This window comes from Oncorhynchus nerka, linkage group LG14 (genome assembly GCF_034236695.1).
Source record: "Oncorhynchus nerka isolate Pitt River linkage group LG14, Oner_Uvic_2.0, whole genome shotgun sequence".
NCBI lineage: Eukaryota > Metazoa > Chordata > Actinopteri > Salmoniformes > Salmonidae > Oncorhynchus > Oncorhynchus nerka.
The window spans coordinates 95,446,070-95,467,029 of record NC_088409.1 but is presented as its reverse complement, the minus strand read 5'-3'; the positions used below and the strand labels follow the sequence as shown (position 1 = coordinate 95,467,029).

The 20,960-nt window shown below is 53.4% G+C and overlaps 1 protein-coding gene across 1 annotated transcript in view; it reads left to right on the top strand.

Moving 5' to 3' along the window:
• The window catches only part of LOC115125118 (rho guanine nucleotide exchange factor 26-like), a 130,255-nt gene extending 113,575 nt beyond the window's left edge, over positions 1–16,680 (top strand). The window contains 3 exon segments of the mRNA XM_065000579.1: positions 8,324–8,394; positions 10,833–10,937; positions 13,910–16,680. Coding sequence (XP_064856651.1) covers positions 8,324–8,394; positions 10,833–10,937; positions 13,910–14,052 — 319 coding nt within the window. The 3' untranslated portion in view covers positions 14,053–16,680.
• The last annotated feature ends 4,280 nt before the right edge of the window (positions 16,681–20,960 follow it).

Here is a 20,960-nt window from a genome sequence, read left to right as displayed (position 1 = left end):
CTTGGTCTGGGCTAGAGGTAGTTCCTTGGCTTGGGCTAGAGGTAGTTCCCTGGCCAGCCCTGGTCTGGGCTAGAGGTAGTTCCCTGGCCAGCCCTGGTCTGGGCTAGAGGTAGTTCCCTGGCCAGCCTTGGGCTGGGCTAGAGGCCAGCCCTGGTCTGGGCTAGAGGTAGTTCCCTGGTCTGGGCTAGAGCCCTGGTCTGGGCTAGAGGTAGTTCCCTGGTCTGGGCTAGAGGTAGTTCCCAGCCCTGGTCTGGGCTAGAGGTAGTTCCCTGGTCTGGGCCAGCCCTGGTCTGGGCTAGAGGTAGTTCCCTGGTCTGGGCAGCCCTGGTCTGGGCTAGAGGTAGTTCCCCTGGTCTGGGCTAGAGGTAGTTCCCTGGCCAGCCCTGGTCTGGGCTAGAGGTAGTTCCCTGGCCAGCCCTGGTCTGGGCTAGAGGTAGTTCCTGGCCTGGGCTAGAGGTAGTTCCTGGCCAGCCTGGTCTGGGCTAGAGGTAGTTCCCTGGCCAGCCTCTGTCTGGGCTAGAGGTAGTTCCCTGGCCAGCCTTGGTCTGGGCTAGAGGTAGTTCCTTGGTCTGGGCTAGAGGTAGTTCCCTGGCCAGCCCTGGTCTGGGCTAGAGGTAGTTCCCTGGCCAGCCCTGGTCTGGGCTAGAGGTGGTCAGTTCTCCTGGCCAGCCCTGGTCTGGGTAGAGGTAGTTCCCTTGCCAGCCTTGGTCTGGGCTAGAGGTAGTTCCCTGGCCAGCCCTGTTCTGGGCTAGAGGTAGTTCCCTGGTCTGGGCTAGAGGTAGTTCCCTAGCCAGCCCTGGTCTGGGCTAGAGGTAGTTCCCTGGCCAGCCCTGGTCTGGGTTAGAGGCAGTTCCCTGGCCAGCCCTGGTCTGGGTTAGAGGCAGTTCCCTGGCCAGCCCTGGTCTGGGCTAGAGGCAGTTCCCTGGCCAGCCCTGGTCTGGGCTAGAGGTAGTTCCCTGGCCAGCCGTGGTCTGGGCTAGAGGTAGTTCCCTGGCCTGGGCTAGAGGTAGTTCCCTGGCCAGCCTTGGTCTGGGCTAGAGGTAGTTCCCTGGCCAGCCTTGGTCTGGGATAGAGGTAGTTCCCTGGCCTGGGCTAGCCAGCCCTTGTCTGGGCTAGTAGTCCCTAGCCAGCCCTGGTCTGGCTAGAGGTAGTTCCCTGGCCAGCCCTGGTCTGGGCTAGAGGTAGTTCCCTGGCCAGCCCTGGTCTGGGCTAGAGGTAGTTCCCTGGCCAGCCCTGGTCTGGGCTAGAGGTAGTTCCCTGGCCAGCCCTGGTCTGGGTTAGAGGCAGTTCCCTGGCCAGCCCTGGTCTGGGCTAGAGGTAGTTCCCTGGCCAGCCCTGGTCTGGGCTAGAGGTAGTTCCCTGGCCAGCCCTGGTCTGGGCTAGAGGTAGTTCCTGGCCAGCCCTGGTCTGGGCTAGAGGTAGTTCCCTGGCCAGCCCTGGTCTGGGCTAGAGGTAGTTCCCTGGCCAGCCCTGGTCTGGGCTAGAGGTAGTTCCCTGGCCAGCCCTGGTCTGGGCTAGAGGTAGTTCCCTGGCCAGCCCTGGTCTGGGCTAGAGGTAGTTCCCTGGCCAGCCCTGGTCTGGGCTAGAGGTAGTTCCCTGGCCAGCCCTGGTCTGGGCTAGAGGTAGTTCCCTGGCCAGCCCTGGTCTGGGCTAGAGGTAGTTCCCTGGCCAGCCTTGGTCTGGGATAGAGGTAGTTCCCTGGCCTGGGCTAGAAGTAGTTCCCTGGCCAGCCCTGGTCTGGGCTAGAGGTAGTTCCCTGGCCAGCCCTGGTCTGGGCTAGAGGTAGTTCCCTGGCCAGCCTGGTCTGGGCTAGAGGTAGTTCCCCTGGTCTGGGCTAGAGGTAGTTCCCTGGTCTGGGCAGCCCTGGTCTGGGCTAGAGGTAGTTCCCTGGCCAGCCCTGGGGCTAGAGGTAGTTCCCTGGCCAGCCCTGGTCTGGGCTAGAGGTAGTTCCCTGGCCAGCCCTTGTCTGGGCTAGAGGTAGTTCCCTGGCCAGCCCTGGTCTGGGCTAGAGGTAGTTCCCTGGCCAGCCCTGGTCTGGGCTAGAGGTAGTTCCCTGGCCAGCTCTGGTCTGGGCTAGAGGTAGTTCCCTGGCCAGCTCTGGTCTGGGCTAGAGGTAGTTCCCTGGCCAGCCTTGGTCTGGGCTAGAGGTAGTTCCCTGGCCTGGGCTAGAAGTAGTTCCCTGGCCAGCCTTGGTCTGGGCTAGAGGTAGTTCCCTGGCCAGCCCTGTTCTGGGCTAGAGGTAGTTCCCTGGCCAGCCTTGGTCTGGGCTAGAGGTAGTTCCCTGGTCTGGGCTAGAGGTAGTTCCCTGGTCTGGGCTAGAGGTAGTTCCCTGGTCTGGGCTAGAGGTAGTTCCCTGGTCTGGGCTAGAGGTAGTTCCCTGGTCTGGGCTAGAGGTAGTTCCCTGGTCTGGGCTAGAGGTAGTTCCCTTGTCTGGTCTAGAGGTAGTTCCCTGGCCAGCCCTGGTCTAGGCTAGAGGTAGTTCCTTGGCTTGGGCTAGAGGTAGTTCCCTGGCCAGCCCTGGTCTGGGCTAGAGGTAGTTCCCTGGCCAGCCTTGGTCTGGGCTAGAGGTAGTTCCTTGGCTTGGGCTAGAGGTAGTTCCCTGGCCAGCCCTGGTCTGGGTTAGAGGCAGTTCCCTGGCCAGCCCTGGTCTGGGCTAGAGGCAGTTCCCTTGATAGCCCTGGTCTGGGCTAGAGGCAGTTCCCTGGCCAGCCCTGGTCTGGGCTAGAGGTAGTTCCCTGGCCAGCCGTGGTCTGGGCTAGAGGTAGTTCCCTGGCCTGGGCTAGAGGTAGTTCCCTGGCCAGCCTTGGTCTGGGCTAGAGGTAGTTCCCTGGCCAGCCCTGTTCTGGGCTAGAGGTAGTTCCCTGGTCTGGGCTAGAGGTAGTTCCCTAGCCAGCCCTTGTCTGGGCTAGAGGTAGTTCCCTAGCCAGCCCTTGTCTGGGCTAGAGGTAGTTCCCTGGCCAGCCCTGGTCTGGGTTAGAGGCAGTTCCCTGGCCAGCCCTGGTCTGGGTTAGAGGCAGTTCCCTTGCCAGCCCTGGTCTGGGCTAGAGGTAGTTCCCTGGCCAGCCCTTGTCTGGGCTAGAGGTAGTTCCCTGGCCAGCCCTGGTCTGGGCTAGAGGTAGTTCCTTGGCTTGGGCTAGAGGTAGTTCCCTGCCCAGCTCTGGTCTGGGCTAGAGGTAGTTCCCTGGCCAGCCCTTGTCTGGGCTAGAGGTAGTTCCCTGGCCAGCCCTGGTCTGGGCTAGAGGTAGTTCCCTGGCCAGCCCTGGTCTGGGCTAGAGGTAGTTCCCTGGCCAGCCCTGGTCTGGGCTAGAGGTAGTTCCTTGGCTTGGGCTAGAGGTAGTTCCCTGGCCAGCCCTGGTCTGGGCTAGAGGTAGTTCCCTGGCCAGCCGTGGTCTGGGCTAGAGGTAGTTCCCTGGCCTGGGCTAGAGGTAGTTCCCTGGCCAGCCTTGGTCTGGACTAGAGGTAGTTCCCTGGCCAGCCCTGTTCTGGGCTAGAGGTAGTTCCCTGGTCTGGGCTAGAGGTAGTTCCCTAGCCAGCCCTGGTCTGGGCTAGAGGCAGTTCCCTTGCCAGCCCTGGTCTGGGCTAGAGGCAGTTCCCTGGCCAGCCCTGGTCTGGGCTAGAGGCAGTTCCATAGCCTGCCCTGGTCTGGGCTAGAGGTAGAGCAGTATGTTGTCTGAATGTTAGGAGTTTTGAATTATCAGGTCAGTCCTCTCCAGTCTCTCTACTGATCTCAGGTCAGTCCTCTCCAGTCTCTCTACTGATCTCAGGTCAGTCCTCTCCAGTCTCTCTACTGATCTCAGGTCAGTCCTCTCCAGTCTCTGCTGAACGCAGGTCAGTCCTCTCCAGTCTCTCTACTGATCTCAGGTCAGTCCTCTCCAGTCTCTACTGATCTCAGGTCAGTCCTCTCCAGTCTCTACTGATCTCAGGTCAGTCCTCTCCAGTCTCTACTGATCTCAGGTCAGTCCTCTCCGGTCTCTCTACTGAACTCAGGTCAGTCCTCTCCGGTCTCTCTACTGAACTCAGGTCAGTCCTCTCCGGTCTCTCTACTGATCTCAGGTCAGTCCTCTCCGGTCTCTCTACTGATCTCAGGTCAGTCCTCTCCGGTCTCTCTACTGAACTCAGGTCAGTCCTCTCCGGTCTCTCTACTGAACTCAGGTCAGTCCTCTCCGGTCTCTCTACTGAACTCAGGTCAGTCCTCTCCGGTCTCTCTACTGATCTCAGGTCAGTCCTCTCCGGTCTCTCTACTGAACTCAGGTCAGTCCTCTCCGGTCTCTCTACTGAACTCAGGTCAGTCCTCTCCGGTCTCTCTACTGAACTCAGGTCAGTCCTCTCCGGTCTCTCTACTGATCTCAGGTCAGTCTCAATACATTCATAACAACTTTCCACACACTTCTCCATTTAGTTTCTGTCTCAATGTGAAACATCTCACAATAGTTGTAATTCTCGTCTCGTGGTGTTTTCATATAGTGATGACACATTTAGACATGTAGCCTTGAACAGTCTGATATTGTATTAACTCCTAGGGTGAATGAGAGGTGAAGAGGTATGAAAGAAGTAAGGAATCTCCTGCTACACACACAGACACACACACACACACACACAGAGAGAGACAGAGAGAGCTTTATGGTTGTTTTAACCAGAGACCTGTCGGTATGTGCCATCCATTCCACACATAACCATTAAATCGCGGTGCACACATGATGCCTGTTTGCGGCTGTGTGTTCCAACAGGAATGTGTGTGTATTGGCTCCTTTATGAATGAGGGTGTGTATTGTGTGTGTAATGTGTGTGTATTGGCTCCTTTACTAATATATGAATGAGGGTGTGTATTTTGATAGTCCTGATACCTCAGCTGGCATGTTTTATCTTGGGAACCGTGTGTGTGTGTGTGTGTGTCAGTCCGTCCGTCCGTCCGTCCTTCCAACTGCCAAGGCCAGCAATGAACAGATGTCATTCCCACATCTCCGTTAGACTCAGACAGCCGCACAAACATTCAGTCACGCTGAGAAACCTGTGTATTTTCTCCCAGCAGTGTGATATATGACCTGTGTTACTCAGTACAGGTTTACCTGAGGACCAGGGAACCAACCCTGTGTATTTTCCCCCAGCAGTGTGATATATGACCTGTGTTACTCAGTACAGGTCTACCTGAGGACCAGGGAACCAACCCTGTGTATTTTCCCCCAGCAGTGTGATATATGACCTGTGTTACTCAGTACAGGTTTACCTGAGGACCAGGGAACCAACCCTGTGTATTTTCCCCCAGCAGTGTGATATATGACCTGTGTTACTCAGTACAGGTTTACCTGAGGACCAGGGAACCAACCCTGTGTATTTTCCCCCAGCAGTGTGATATATGACCTGTGTTACTCAGTTACTCAGTCCTGGCTATCCACGGTGGGGGGTGAGACAGGTCCTGGCTGGCTGTCCACGGTGGGGGGTGAGACAGGTCCTGGCTGTCCACGGTGCGGGTGAGACATGTCCTGGCTGGCTGTCCACGGTGGGGGGTGAGACAGGTCCTGGCTGTCCACGGTGCGGGTGAGACATGTCCTGGCTGGCTGTCCACGGTGGGGGGTGAGACAGGTCCTGGCTGTCCACGATGGGGGGTGAGACAGGTCCTGGCTGGCTGTCCACGGTGGGGGTGAGACAGGTCCTGGCTGGCTGTCCACAGTGGGGGTGAGACAGGTCCTGGGGGTCCACGGTGGGGGGTGAGACAGGTCCTGGCTGTCTGTCCACGGTGGGGGTGAGACAGGTCCTGGCTGGCTGTCCACGGTGGGGGGTGAGACAGGTCCTGGCTGGCTGTCCACGGTGGGGGGTGAGACAGGTCCTGGCTGGCTGTCCACGGTGGGGGTGAGACAGGTCCTGGCTGGCTGTCCACGGTGGGGGGTGAGACAGGTCCTGGCTGGCTGTCCACGGTGGGGGGTGAGACCGGTCCTGGCTGGCTGTCCACGGTGGGGGTGAGACTGGTCCTGGCTGTCCACGGTGGGGGGTGAGACAGGTCCTGGCTGGCTGTCCACGGTGGGGGTGAGACAGGTCCTGGCTGGCTGTCCACGGTGGGGGTGAGACAGGTCCTGGCTGGCTGTCCACGGTGGGGGTGAGACAGGTCCTGGCTGGCTCCACGGTGGGGGTGAGACAGGTCCTGGCTGGCTGTCCAAGGTGGGGGGTGAGACAGGTCCTGGCTGGCTGTCCACGGTGGGGGTGAGACAGACTCCTGGCTGGCTGTCCACGGTGGGGGTGAGACATTCCTGGCTGGCTGTCCAAGGTGGGGGTGAGACAGGTCCTGGCTGGCTGTCCTACCTGGGGGTTTATTTCTCTCCTGGCTGGCTGTCCACGGTGGGGGTGAAATCTTCCTGGCTGTCCACGGTGGGGGGTGAGACGGGTCCTGGCTGGCTGTCCACGGTGGGGGTGAGACAGACTGCCACCCCCTCTATCCCCTCTCCCTCTCGCTGTTTTCATTCTCTTTCGACCCAGGCTTTCTTTTTCTCTCTCTATCCGTCAATCTAGTTCAGTCCCCTATAAATCACTACCTGTTTGTTTATTTCTCTCCTTTTCTCTGACCACCCCCTCTCTCTTTCTCTAAATCTTCCTCTCTCCTTTTCTCTGACCACCCCCTCTCTCTTTCTCTAAATCTTCCTCTCTCCTTTTCTCTGACCACCCCTCTCTCTTTCTCTAAATCTTCCTCTCTCCTTTTCTCTGACCACCCCCTCTCTCTTTCTCTAAATCTTCCTCTCTCCTTTTCTCTGACCACCCCCCTCTCTTTCTCTAAATCTTCCTCTCTCCTTTTCTCTGACCACCCCCTCTCTCTTTCTCTAAATCTTCCTCTCTCCTTTTCTCTGACCACCCCCTCTCTTTCTCTAAATCTTCCTCTCTCCTTTGGTGTGGGCAGGCGAGTTGGCAGGTAGAGTTACCTGGTGAAACCTGACCTGTGCCCCTCCTTCCATTCACCAGAGATGCTCTGTTCCTTTCCCGTGAATTAGCCTCTGTCCCTGTTCAACTGAATCAAAAAACCTCTGTTCTCCCTCTCAGGGATGAGCACTGGGGGGATGAGAGCTCACAGGATGACAGAACATGCACATTTCTCCCTGTATGGACTTATACATCTGTAGTCTAGTGTGTGTTGTGACTGACTGACTGTTGGTCGGGCCTCTTATTTTAAGTCGATTGAATCAGAAACAAAAGACCTAAGCGGGGGGAGATGGGGAGGAGAGGAGAGAGGGGAGAGGGGAGAGGAGGGGGAGATGGGGAGAGGAGGAGACGGGAGAGGAGGAGACTGGAGGCGGGAGAGGAGGGGGAGAGGAGGGGGAGACGGGAGAGGGAGAGGAGGGGGAGATGGGGAGGAGTAGAGGGGAGAGGAGGGGGAGATGGGGAGAGGAGGGGGAGAGGGGAGAGGAGAGGGGGAGAGGAGTAGACGGGAGAGGGGAGAGGAGGGGGAGATGGGGAGAGGAGTAGACGGGAGAGGGGAGAGGAGGGAGAGAGGAGGAGGAGAGGGGAGAGGAGGAGGAGAGGGGGAGAGAGGGGAGAGGGGAGAGGGGAGAGGAGGGGGAAGAGGGGAGATGGGGAGGAGGGGAGGGAGAGGGAGAGGAGGGGGAGAGGGGAGAGGAGGAGACGGGAGAGGGGGAGGGGAGAGGGGAGAGGAGGAGGAGACTGGAGGGGGGAGGAGGAGAGGGAGAGGGAGGGAGGAGACGGACGGGGGAGAGGGGAGAGGGGGAGGAGGAGAGACGGGCGGGGGAGAGAGGGGGAGAGGAGGAGACGGGCAGGGGAGAGGGGAGAATGGGGAGAGGAGGAGACGGGAGGGGGAGAGGGGAGATGGGGAGAGGAGGAGACGGGCTGGGGGAGGGAGAGAAGATTAGTGACGGACGTTATGGGGGAGAGGAGACGGACGGGGGGAGAGGAGGAGACGGATGGGGGAGGTTGTTAGGAGAGGAGGGAGAAAAAGGTCAGCTCCTTAATCAGTGTATTAGTCTGATGTAATGTGCTTTTGTGATGCTGTGAGGTTGTTATGTGTGTGATGCTGTGAGGTTGTTATGTGTGTGATGCTGTGAGGTTGTTATGTGTGTGATGCTGTGAGGTTGTTATGTGTGTGATGCTGTGAGGTTGTTGTTGTCTGTGATACTGTGAGATTGTTGTTGTGTGTGATACTGTGAGATTGTTGTGAGTTGAAACAGGCCCCTGTGTTGACAGTATCAGCTATGGTGAAAAAAGGAAAGTAAAACTGAAATTAAATTGTGTTTTTTTATTCCTGGCCACACGGAACATGACAAATGACTCACTAATAAGTAAGACAGAAAGTATTGAAAAGTGTTGTAAAATGATGTCTGTTCAACAGGAATGAGCGAGCTCGCTGGATCACTGCTCTGGGCCAGAGCAGCAACGACGAGAAGAACCAAGACCGGACAAGTGAGTTCACCACACACACACACACACCTACATTCAGACAGTACTATCGTACTTGGGGCAGCAGGTAGCCTAGTTGTTGGCGCGTTGCCCTAGTAACCAAAAGGTTGGTAGATCGAATCCCTGAGCTGGCAAGGTACAAATACGTCGTTCTGCCCCCTGAACAAGGCAGATAACCCACTGTTCCCCTGAACAAGGCAGTTAACCCACTGTTCCCCTGAACAAGGCAGTTAACCCACTGTTCCCCTGAACAAGGCAGTTAACCCACTGTTCCCCTGAACGAGGCAGTTAACCCACTGTTCCCCTGAACGAGGCAGTTAACCCACTGTTCCCCTGAACGAGGCAGTTAACCCACTGTTCCCCTGAACGAGGCAGTTAACCCACTGTTCCCCTGAACGAGGCAGTTAACCCACTGTTCCCCTGAACGAGGCAGTTAACCCACTGTTCCCCTGAACGAGGCAGTTAACCCACTGTTCCCCTGAACGAGGCAGTTAACCCACTGTTCCCCTGAACGAGGCAGTTAACCCACTGTTCCCCTGAACGAGGCAGTTAACCCACTGTTCCCCTGAACGAGGCAGTTAACCCACTGTTCCCCTGAACGAGGCAGTTAACCCACTGTTCCCCTGAACGAGGCAGTTAACCCACTGTTCCCCTGAACGAGGCAGTTAACCCACTGTTCCCCTGAACGAGGCAGTTAACCCACTGTTCCCCTGAACGAGGCAGTTAACCCACTGTTCCCCTGAACGAGGCAGTTAACCCACTGTTCCCCTGAACGAGGCAGTTAACCCACTGTTCCCTGAACGAGGCAGTTAACCCACTGTTCCCTGAACGAGGCAGTTAACCCACTGTTCCCCTGAACGAGGCAGTTAACCCACTGTTCCCCTGAACGAGGCAGTTAACCCACTGTTCCCCTGAACGAGGCAGTTAACCCACTGTTCCCCTGAACGAGGCAGGTTAACCCACTGTTCCCCTGAACGAGGCAGTTTAACCCACTGTTCCCCTGAACGAGGCAGTTTAACCCACTGTTCCCCTGAACGAGGCAGTTTAACCCACTGTTCCCCTGAACGAGGCAGTTTAACCCACTGTTCCCCTGAACGAGGCAGTTTAACCCACTGTTCCCCTGAACGAGGCAGTTTAACCCACTGTTCCCCTGAACGAGGCAGTTTAACCCACTGTTCCCCTGAACGAGGCAGTTTAACCCACTGTTCCCCTGAACGAGGCAGTTAACCTACTGTTCCCCAGTAGGCTGCCACTGAAAATAAAAATGTGTTCTTAGCTTACTTGCCGAGTTTAAATAAAGGTTAACTAAAAACAAAAACTTGACTTGTCAGTGGAACTCACAATGTAGTACCACAGCACCACCTAGTGGTGAAGCAGTAGAACTGTCTCCCTGTCTGAGGGAGACGACAAGGGGATTGAAAACCAAGCTGTAGGTCTGGAGTACTGCTGCCTTTCTGTCTAAATCAGTCCTTAAAGGGATACTGTGGGAGTTTTTTTGTATGTCTCTGCGTCCAGTATGAAGGAAGTCATAGGTAGTTTTGCAAGTCAATGCTAACCATCGTTAACATAATGACTGGAAGTCTACAGGAGCAATTGCATGCTAGCTGTTCCCATAGACTTCAAGTCATTTTGCTAACGCTAGTTAGCAATTGCCAAAAATCCAGAACTATCCCTTTAATTAGTGAGGAAGACTGAAACTTAGCAGTGAACTGGTTTTCGGGTCCAGATTGTAATTTGCCTGCAGTAAAGCATTAGGAGGTATAACCTGTTTAACTGCTCGAATGGTTCTTCAGTTCTTGTGCATTTGGTAGTAAACACATGAGTCATTTTCAGGGCTTTTCTGTTGAACTTAATAAACAAAACAAAAATCACTGCTACGATCAAATACTATTATTATGACTTCTACAACTTGTTTGTTACTTAATAAAAAGCCAGGACTGAAGGGTAAACTGTGTTGTCCAGGATTAGAGTTTAAACTCTGTGTTATGTTTGTGTTGTCCCAGACTTCAAATGTAAACTCTGTTATTTTTGTATTGTCCCAGAGTTAGAGTTTAACTCTGTGTTGTGTTGTACCAGGGTTAAGTGTAAACTCTGTGTTGTGTCTGTATTGTCCCAGAGTTTAACTCTGTGTTGTGTTTGTGTTGTACCAGAGTTTAACTCTGTGTTGTGTTTGTGTTGTTTTAGGGTTAGAGTGTAAACTCTGTGTTGTGTTTGTGTTGTCCCAGATTTGAACTCTGTGTTGTCTCTGTATTGTCCCAGAGTTTAACTCTATGTTGTGTTTGTGTTGTACCAGGGTTAGAGTGTAATCTCTGTGTTGTGTTGGTGTTGTACCAGGGTTAGAGTGTAAACTCTGTGTTGTGTTGGTGTTGTACCAGATTTGAACTCTGTGTTGTGTTGGTGTTGTCCCAGAGTTTAACTCTGTTGTGTTTGTGTTGTCCCAGATGCCATGCAGGTGGTGGTGACGAGGACGTACACAGCCAAGCAGCCTGATGAGCTGTCACTGCAGGTGGCTGACGTGGTCCTGGTGTCACAGACTGTGGAGGATGGTACGTTACACTGGGAGTTTTTCCTAGCCACGTGCTTCAACACCTGCATTGCTTGCTGTTTGGGGTTTTAGGCTGGGTTTCTGTACAGCACTTTGAGATATCAGCTGATGTAAGAAGCGCTTTAAGAATAGATTTTATTTGATGACTGTTACTCTCATCTCTCTCTCTCTCTCTCTCTCTGCGTCTCTCTCTGTGTCTCTCTCTCTGCCTCTCTCTGTCTGCCTCTCTCTGTCTGCCTTTCTCTGTCTGCCTTTCTCTGTCTGCCTTTCTCTGTCTGCCTCACTCTGTCTGCCTCACTCTGTCTCCGTCTCTCTCTGCCTCCCTCTGTCTGTCTCTCTCTGCCTCTGCCTCCCTTTGTCTGCGTCTCTCTGTCTTCGTCTGTCTCTGCCTCTCTCTGTCTGCGTCTCTCTCTCTCTCTCTGCCTGTCTCTGCCTCTCTCTGTCTGCATCTCTCTCTCTCTGCCTGTCTCTCTCTGTCTGCGTCTCTCTCTGCCTGTCTCTCTGTCTGCGTCTCTCTCTGCCTGTCTCTCTGCCTGCGTCTCTCTCTGCCTGTCTCTCTGTCTCCGTCTCTCTCTGCCTGTCTCTCTCTGTCTGCGTCTCTCTCTGCCTGCCTCTGTCTGCGTCTCTCTCTGCCTCTCTCTCTGCCTCCCTCTGTCTCCCTCTGTCTCCGTCTCTGTCTGCCTGTCTCTCTCTGCCTGTCTCTCTGTCTGTCTGTCTCTCTGTCTGTCTGTCTGTCTCTCTGTCTGTCTCTCTCTCTGCCAGTCTCTCTCTGTCTGCCTCTCTCTCTGCCTGTGTCTCTCTCTGTCTGTGTCTCTCTCTGCCTGTCTCTCTGTCTGCGTCTCTCTCTGCCTGTCTCTCTCTCTCTCTCTCTCTGTGTCTCTTTCTCTGCCTCTCTCTCTCTGCCTCTCTCTCTACCTGCCTCTCCTCTCCTCTCTCTCTCTCTCTCTCTCTCTCTCTCTCTCTCTCTCTCTCTCTCTCTCTCTCTCTGCCTGCCTCTCTCTCTCTCTCTACTTGCCTCTCTCTCTCTCTGCCTGCCTCTCTCTCCCCCTCTGCCTGCCTCTCTCTCTCCCCCTGCCTGCCTCTCTCTCCCCCTGCCTGCCTCTCTCTCTCCCCCTGCCTGCCTCTCTCTCCCCCTGCCTGCCTCTCTCTCCCCCTGCCTGCCTCTCTCTCCCCTGCCTGCCTCTCTCTCTCTCTGCCTGCCTCTCTCTCTCTCTCTGCCTGCCTCTCTCTCTCTCTACCTGCCTCTCTCTCTCTCTCTCTCTACCTGCCTCTCTCTCTCTCTCTCTGCCTGCCTCTCTCTCTCTCTCTCCCTGCCTGCCTCTCTCTCTCTCTGCCTGCCTCTCTCTCTGCCTGCCTGCCTCTCTCTCTCTGCCTGCCTGCCTCTCTCTCTCTGCCTGCCTGCCTCTCTCTCTCTGCCTGCCTCTCTCCCCCCTGCCTGCCTTTCTCTCTCTGCCTGCCTCTCTCTCTCCCCCTGCCTGCCTCTCTCTCTCCCCTGCCTCTCTCTCCCCCCTGCCTGCCTCTCTCTCTCTGCCTGCCTCTCTCTCTCCCCCTGCCTGCCTCTCTCTCTCTGCCTGCCTCTCTCTCTCCCCCTGCCTGCCTCTCTCTCTCTGCCTGCCTCTCTCTCCCCCCTGCCTGCCTCTCTCTCTCTCTGCCTGCCTCTCGCTCTCTCTCTGCCTGCGTCTCGTTCTCCCCCTGCCTGCCTCTCTCTCTCTCTGCCTGCCTCTCTCTCTCTGCCTGCCTGCCTCTCTCTCTGCCTGCCTGCCTCTCTCTCTCTGTCTGCCTCCCTCTCTCTCTGCCTGCCTCTCTCTGCCTGCCTCTCTCTCTCTGCCTGCCTGCCTCTCTCTCTCTGCCTGCCTCTCTCTGCCTGCCTCTCTCTCTCTGCCTGCCTGCCTCTCTCTCTCTGCCTGCCTGCCTCTCTCTCTCTGCCTGCCTCCCTCTCTCTCTGCCTGCCTCTCTCTCTCTGCCTGCCTGCCTCTCTCTCTCTGCCTGCCTGCCTCTCTCTCTCTGCCTGCCTGCCTCTCTCTCTCTGCCTGCCTGCCTCCCTCTCTCTGCCTGCCTCCCTCTCTCTGCCTGCCTCTCTCTCTCTGCCTGCCTCTCTCTCTCTCTCTGCCTGCCTCTCTCTCTCTGCCTGCCTCTCTCTCTCTGCCTGCCTCCCTCTCTGCCTCTCTCTCTCTCTCTCTCTCTCTGCCTGCCTCCCTCTCTCTGCCTGCCTGCCTCTCTCTCTCTGCCTGCCTGCCTCCCTCTCTCTGCCTGCCTCCCTCTCTCTGCCTGCCTCCCTCTCTCTGCCTGCCTCTCTCTCTCTGCCTGCCTCTCTCTCTCTCTCTGCCTGCCTCCCTCTCTCTCTGCCTGCCTCTCTCTCTCTGCCTGCCTCCCTCTCTGCCTCTCTCTCTCTCTCTCTCTCTCTCTGCCTGCCTCCCTCTCTCTGCCTGCCTGCCTCTCTCTCTCTCTCTCTCTCTCTCTCTGCCTCTCTCTCTCTGCCTGCCTGCCTCTCTCTCTCTGCCTGCCTGCCTCTCTCTCTCTGCCTCCCTCTCTCTCTGCCTCCCTCTCTCTCTCTGCCTGCCTGCCTCTCTGTCTCTGCCTGCCTCCCTCTCTCTCTGCCTCTCTCTCTCTGTCGTCCCTCTTTCCACCTCCTCTTATTGGTCTCTCACTTGTTTTTTTTCTCCTTGTTTCTGTTCTCCCTGGAAAGTAATTGAAAGAGATGTGTCTGTGTCGTGTTGATGCAGTCATACACTCTAGGTCAAAGGTAATTTACCTTTGTGTCTCCATGACAACCATCTCTTTCATGTAAAAGGGCTTTTTGTAGAACAGACAGAATAGTGCATCAAACGGACGCCATTTAAGAGCTAGCTTAGTGCTCACTTCCTGCTTTGAACAGGAAACAATTTCCTTCAGGCTTGTGGCCCTGCAGCCCTGTGAAGTGATTTTCTGAAGGGTAAATAAAGGAATATAGAGTGCTGTGTGTCTCTCTTTCAGGCTGGAATGAGGGCGAGCGACTCCGTGATGGCGAGAGGGGTTGGTTCCTGTCAGAATGTGCTGAACCAATCACGTGCCAGGCCACTATTGAGCGCAACGTGCAGAGGATGGACCGCCTCCAGGGGCTGGAAACCAATGTGTGATCTGGAACTGCAGGCTCCACCCACTAATTACACAAGCCTGTTCTCAGACAGACCAATGAGTGATCTGGAACTGCAGGCTCCACCCACTAATTACACAAGCCTCTTGTCAGACAGACCAATGAGTGAACCGTATTCCAACGACGGCCTTTGACCAATGTTGAGCGGACCATCACTGAATACACCAATGAGCTGCCTTCAAGCACTATCAACCAATGAGAGAGCTGACTGACACTAAATGCACCAATATAATCTCTCCGTGGGTCAACAGACAAATGTATGTGTGAGCCTGGCCTGCTGCTGTGTAATCTGTTAGAATGTGGTCTTTGACTGTTGCCCAGTGTAACGTTCTCCGCCTTCTGCCGTAACGAAATTTGACCCTATGACCTGTCGACAACACTCTGATTCCTCCCCCTGATGGGAGACTGGCCAACCACTGTCCACTGTTGTTGCCCCGATGGACATCTCCCTTGAACACACACAGAGGACGTGCTGGGGTCAAAGTTCAAAACTGGCGCGTACAGAGTGGACACCTAATGTAGGACGGCACATTCAAACTGATATGGACACAGATTCATTTGATCAACTGTTTCCTTCTGAAAGACTCCCCAGGAGTTTCCATGAATGAAACGTACCCTCTCTACTACATAGTAACTAACAATTTATATGAGCCAAACAACTATGTTGATGATCTGTATATATATATTTGTTTTAATTGTCATTCTTTTTCAAATTCCTGTTTGTCCTGGTGTGATGAGACTCATGAATTGGCTGAGTGAATAGAGCCAACATGGCTCACCGTCCAGTTCAGTTTCACCTCTACTCTGTGGTCAGGCTATAGTGTGTGATGAGACTGATGAATTGGCTGAGTGAATAGAGCCAACATGGCTCACCGTCCAGTTCAGTTTCACCTCTGCTCTGTGGTCAGGCTATAGTGTGTGATGAGACTGATGAATTGGCTGAGTGAATAGAGCCAACATGGCTCACCGTCCAGTTCAGTTTCACCTCTGCTCTGTGGTCAGGCTATAGTGTGTGATGAGACTCATGAATTGGCTGAGTGAATAGAGCCAACATGGCTCACCGTCCAGTTCAGTTTCACCTCTGCTCTGTGGTCAGGCTATAGTGTGTGATGAGACTGATGAATTGGCTGAGTGAATAGAGCCAACATGGCTCACCGTCCAGTTCAGTTTCACCTCTGCTCTGTGGTCAGGCTATAGTGTGTGATGAGACTGATGAATTGGCTGAGTGAATAGAGCCAACATGGCTCACCGTCCAGTTCAGTTTCACCTCTGCTCTGTGGTCAGGCTATAGTGTGTGATGAGACTCATGAATTGGCTGAGTGAATAGAGCCAACATGGCTCACCGTCCAGTTCAGTTTCACCTCTACTCTGTGGTCAGGCTATAGTGTGTGATGAGACTGATGAATTGGCTGAGTGAATAGAGCCAACATGGCTCACCGTCCAGTTCAGTTTCACCTCTACTCTGTGGTCAGGCTATAGTGTGTGATGAGACTGATGAATTGGCTGAGTGAATAGAGCCAACATGGCTCACCGTCCAGTTCAGTTTCACCTCTGCTCTGTGGTCAGGCTATAGTGTGTGATGAGACTGATGAATTGGCTGAGTGAATAGAGCCAACATGGCTCACCGTCCAGTTCAGTTTCACCTCTGCTCTGTGGTCAGGCTATAGTGTGTGATGAGACTGATGAATTGGCTGAGTGAATAGAGCCAACATGGCTCACCGTCCAGTTCAGTTTCACCTCTACTCTGTGGTCAGGCTATAGTGTGTGATGAGACTGATGAATTGGCTGAGTGAATAGAGCCAACATGGCTCACCGTCCAGTTCAGTTTCACCTCTGCTCTGTGGTCAGGCTATAGCGTGTGATGAGACTGATGAATTGGCTGAGTGAATAGAGCCAACATGGCTCACCGTCCAGTTCAGTTTCACTTCTGCTCTGGTCAGGCTATAGTGTGTGATGAGACTGATGGGGAAGAGGCTCATTGTAAAGACACACAAATGGCTCTGTACTTCCAAATTATCTGTGTGTGTGCAACTGGGAGGCCATTTGTAATGTAACTGAATGTGACAAAATGGCCATAACACGTCCCTGTGTGGAGGCTGTGTGACTAGGAGGCTGTGTGACTGCTGAAGAGGCTGAATGTACAGTAAGGAGCCAAAATGGTGGGCTGGAGGGTCCAGTTTCCACACTTCCCTCTGGTTAGAAGGTGACAGTATAGTGAGGCTGTATGTTATGATGGCCTACAAAGGCAAAAAGAAACTCCCACCATCATGCCTACTCCCGATTCCCAAACTCTACTCCCGATTCCCAAACCCGATTCCCAAACCCCGCTCCCGATTCCCAAACCCCGCTCCTGCTCCCGATTCCCAAACCCCGCTCCCGACCTGTAACTATTTTAGATGCCTAAAACTATTAGACCAGTATTAGCAATATGGGAGTATCTCCACCTTGGTCTCTTGGTCCTACGCAACTGACCCATGTAGTCCTACGCAACTGACCCATATAGTCCTACGCAACTGACCCATGTAGTCCTACGCAACTGACCCATGTAGTCCTACGCAACTGACCCATATAGTCCTACGCAACTGACCCATGTAGTCCTACGCAACTGACCCATGTAGTCCTACGCAACTGACCCATGTAGTCCTACGCAACTGACCCATGTAGTCCTACGCAACTGACCCATGTAGTCCTACGCAACTGACCCATGTAGTCCTACGCAACTGACCCATGTAGTCCTACGCAACTGACCCATGTAGTCCTACGCAACTGACCCATGTAGTCCTACGCAACTGACCCATACAGTCCTACGCAACTGACCCATGTAGTCCTACGCAACTGACCCATATGGTCCTACGCAACTGACCCATGTAGTCCTACTCAACTGACCCATGTAGTCCTACGCAACTGACCCATGTAGTCCTACACAACTGACCCATGTAGTCCTACGCAACTGACCCATATGGTCCTACGCAACTGACCCATGTAGTCCTACGCAACTGACCCATGTAGTCCTACGCAACTGACCCATATACCATATAGTCCTACGCAACTGACCCATATAGTCCTACGCAACTGACCCATATACCATATAGTCCTACGCAACTGACCCATATAGTCCTACTCAACTGACCCATGTAGTCCTACGCAACTGACCCATGTAGTCCTACGCAACTGACCCATATAGTCCTACTCAACTGACCCATATAGTCCTACTCAACTGACCCATGTAGTCCTACGCAACTGACCCATATAGTCCTACTCAACTGACCCATGTAGTCCTACTCAACTGACCCATGTAGTCCTACGCAACTGACCCATATAGTCCTACTCAACTGACCCATGTAGTCCTACGCAACTGACCCATATAGTCCTACTCAACTGACCCATATAGTCCTACTCAACTGACCCATGTAGTCCTACTCAACTGACCCATGTAGTCCTACGCAACTGACCCATGTAGTCCTACACAACTGACCCATGTAGTCCTACGCAACTGACCCATATGGTCCTACGCAACTGACCCATATACCATATAGTCCTACGCAACTGACCCATGTAGTCCTACGAGGTACACAATGCATTCGGGCTGGAAGTGGATCTGTAATTGGGCACTTTGCCTCTAGCTTAATGTCAATTTACATAAATAGAACCATTTCCGTCCCCACAGAGCTCCGTCGGTCTGCCACTCGGTGTGATTATGCCCAGTGATGTCAGAGACCTTTTTAAAAATACTCTCCTTATGATTTCGGTGACGGAGAGAAAATGAAATGGTGTGACGGGTCTCGGTTCTGAAACTGGAAAAAAAACAGAGCTGTGGTTGTAACTTGATTGTCCAGCATGATTCATCTCTTTTAAGTGTGTAACGTTGTGTGTAACGTTGTGTGTAACGTTGTCTCACATCGCTGAAGGAAACGAGTAATGGCCCGATCAGCTTCCTGTTGTAACACCGTTCGTCAAACCAGACCACGACCTATCATGTGGTCTGACCCAGACAAAAAGCTTTGCTCTCAGGGAAAACTGATGCGACATGCATTTAACCATTCATGTAAATATGTAACTAATATTAACCTCTGTTTAAACATGCATGTAATCCACGGCTATAGATTTATATTGTAGATGATGAAGCCATCAGATATTTAATCAACTTTCTAAATTTTTTTTTGTGTTTTTATACCCCGTTTTCGTGGTATCCAATTGTCTTATTGCTGTAATTTCCGTACGGATTCAGGAAAGGCGACGGTCGAGGGCCGTGCGTCCTCCGAAACCTAACCAGGGCGCACTGCTCCTTGACACAATGCCCACTTAAGCCAGCAGCACCAATGTGTCAAAGGAAACACCATACACCTGGTGACCGTGTCAGCATCAGAGTCGCTAGAGTCGCTAGTGCACGATGGTTGAAGGACATCCCTGTCGAACCCTCCCCTAACCCGGACGACGCTGGGCCGAACCCTCCCCTAACCCGGACGACGCTGGGCCGAAACCTCCCCTAACCCGGACGACGCTGGGCCGAACCCTCCCCTAACCCGGACGACGCTGGGCCGAACCCTCCCCTAACCCGGACGACGCTGGGCCGAACCCTCCCCTAACCCGGACGACGCTGGGCCGAACCCTCCCCTAACCCGGACGACGCTGGGCCGAACCCTCCCCTAACCCGGACGACGCTGGGCCAATTGTGCGCCGTCCCATGGGTCTCCCTGTCGCGGCCGGCTGCAACAGATCCTGGACACGAACCCAGAACCTCTAGTGGCACAGCTAACACTGCAATGCAGTGCTTTAGACCACAGTGCCACTAGAGAGGCCCCTTTTTAATCTATACGTAACAAAAATATAAACCTAAAGTGTTGGTCCTATGTTTCATGGGCTAAACAAAAGATCCTAGAAATGTTCCATTTGCGCAAAAACTTTATTTTGCTCAAATTTGTTTACATCGCTGTTAGTCCGCATTTCTCGTTGGTCAAGATAATCCGTCCACCTGACAGGTGTGGCAGCATGATCATTACACAGGTCCACCTTGATGTGCTGGGGACAATAAAAGGCCTCTCTAAAATGTGCAGTTTTGTCACACAACACAATGCCACAGATGTCTCAAGTTTTGATTGAGCGTGTAGTTGACATGCTGACTGCAGGAATCTCCACCAGAGTTGTTGCCAGAGAATGTAATGTTAGTTTCTCTACCGTTTCCAACATCGTTTTAGAGAATTTGGCAGTACGTCCAACTGGTCTCACAACAGCAGACCACGTGTAACCACGCCTACCCACGACCGCCACATCCGGCTCCACAACAGCAGACCACGTGTAACCACGCGAGCCCAGGACCGCCACACCCGGCTTCTTCACCTGCGGGATCTTCTAAGAGCAGCCACCCGGACAGTTGATGAATCTGAGGAGTATTTCTGTCTGTAATAAAGCCCCTAATAAAACTCATCCTGATTGGCTGAGCCCGGCTCCCCGTGAAATCCATAGATTAGGGCCTAATGAATTTATTTCCTGTAGCTATGTCAAATTGTTAATTGTTGCATTTACTCTTGTTCAGTATATATTTCTTTTTAATAAAAGTCCCTTGGCATATTTGCGATCTGTTGTTTTCTTTCAGAATGCTGATGTATCTTTGAAGAAGCGCTCTGTGAATTTAGGGGACTGGGGACCAGACATCTGTTATGGCTGGGGACCAGGGAACAGACATCTGTTGTGACTGGGGACCAGGGAACAGACATCTGTTATGGCTGGGGACCAGGGACCAGACATCTATTATGGCTGGAGACCAGGGAACAGACCTCTGTTATGGTTGGGGACCAGGGACCAGACATCTGTTATGACTGGGGACCAGACATCTGTTATGGCTGGGGACCAGGGAACAGACCTCTGTTATGGTTGGGGACCAGGGAACAGACCTCTGTTATGGCTGGGGACCAGGGAACAGACCTCTGTTATGGCTGGGGACCAGTGTACAGACCTCTGTTATGGCTGGGGACTGGGGACCAGGGAACAGATCTCTGTTATGGCTGGGGACCAGGGAACAGGCATCTGTTATGGCTGGAGACCAGTGTACAGACCTCTGTTATGGCTGGGGACCAGGGAACAGACCTCTGTTATGGCTGGGGACCAGGGAACAGGCATCTGTTATGGCTGGAGACCAGTGTACAGACCTCTGTTATGACTGGGGACCAGGGAACAGGCATCTGTTATGACTGGGGACCAGTGTACAGACCTTTGTTATGACTGGGGACCAGTGGACAGTCTGAGAAGAGAAAATGTATAGGTTTTAATTTAAGCGAAGCTGTTTTTGAAGGTGGATGCATAATTCTCACAATGCTCCAGATCTAACAGTACAAATGGATTGTATTAAAGACAGGCTCTGGTACTTAGTAAGTGTTGTTTAAACCGCCCTCTTTGGCCTGGATCAGTCAATCTGTAGTTCATACATCTGAACAGAAGTACTGTTCTACCTCCAATTAGCCACGAAATCCATCATTTGAAAGCGATATTTCTGGAAGATGTGCCATTTTCCCCCCACGTGGACTAGCCCCCTAGAAATGTAATTTCCAGACCATGACATTCAGCCTCTGGCCATTTGAGTGACAGCTAGCAAGAATCGCCCACCGAGCGAGGACGCAATGATGTGGTGCACATATCTGAACATATGTGATGTAGTACACAATGATGTGGTGCACATATCTGAACATATGTGATGTAGTACACAATGATGTGGTGCACATATCTGAACATATGTGATGTAGTACACAATGATGTGGTGCACATATCTGAACATATGTGATGTAGTACACAATGATGTGGTGCACATATCTGAACATATGTGATGTAGTACACAATGATGTGGTGCACATATCTGAACATATATGATGTAGTACACCATTTTTGGAGGACCACTTT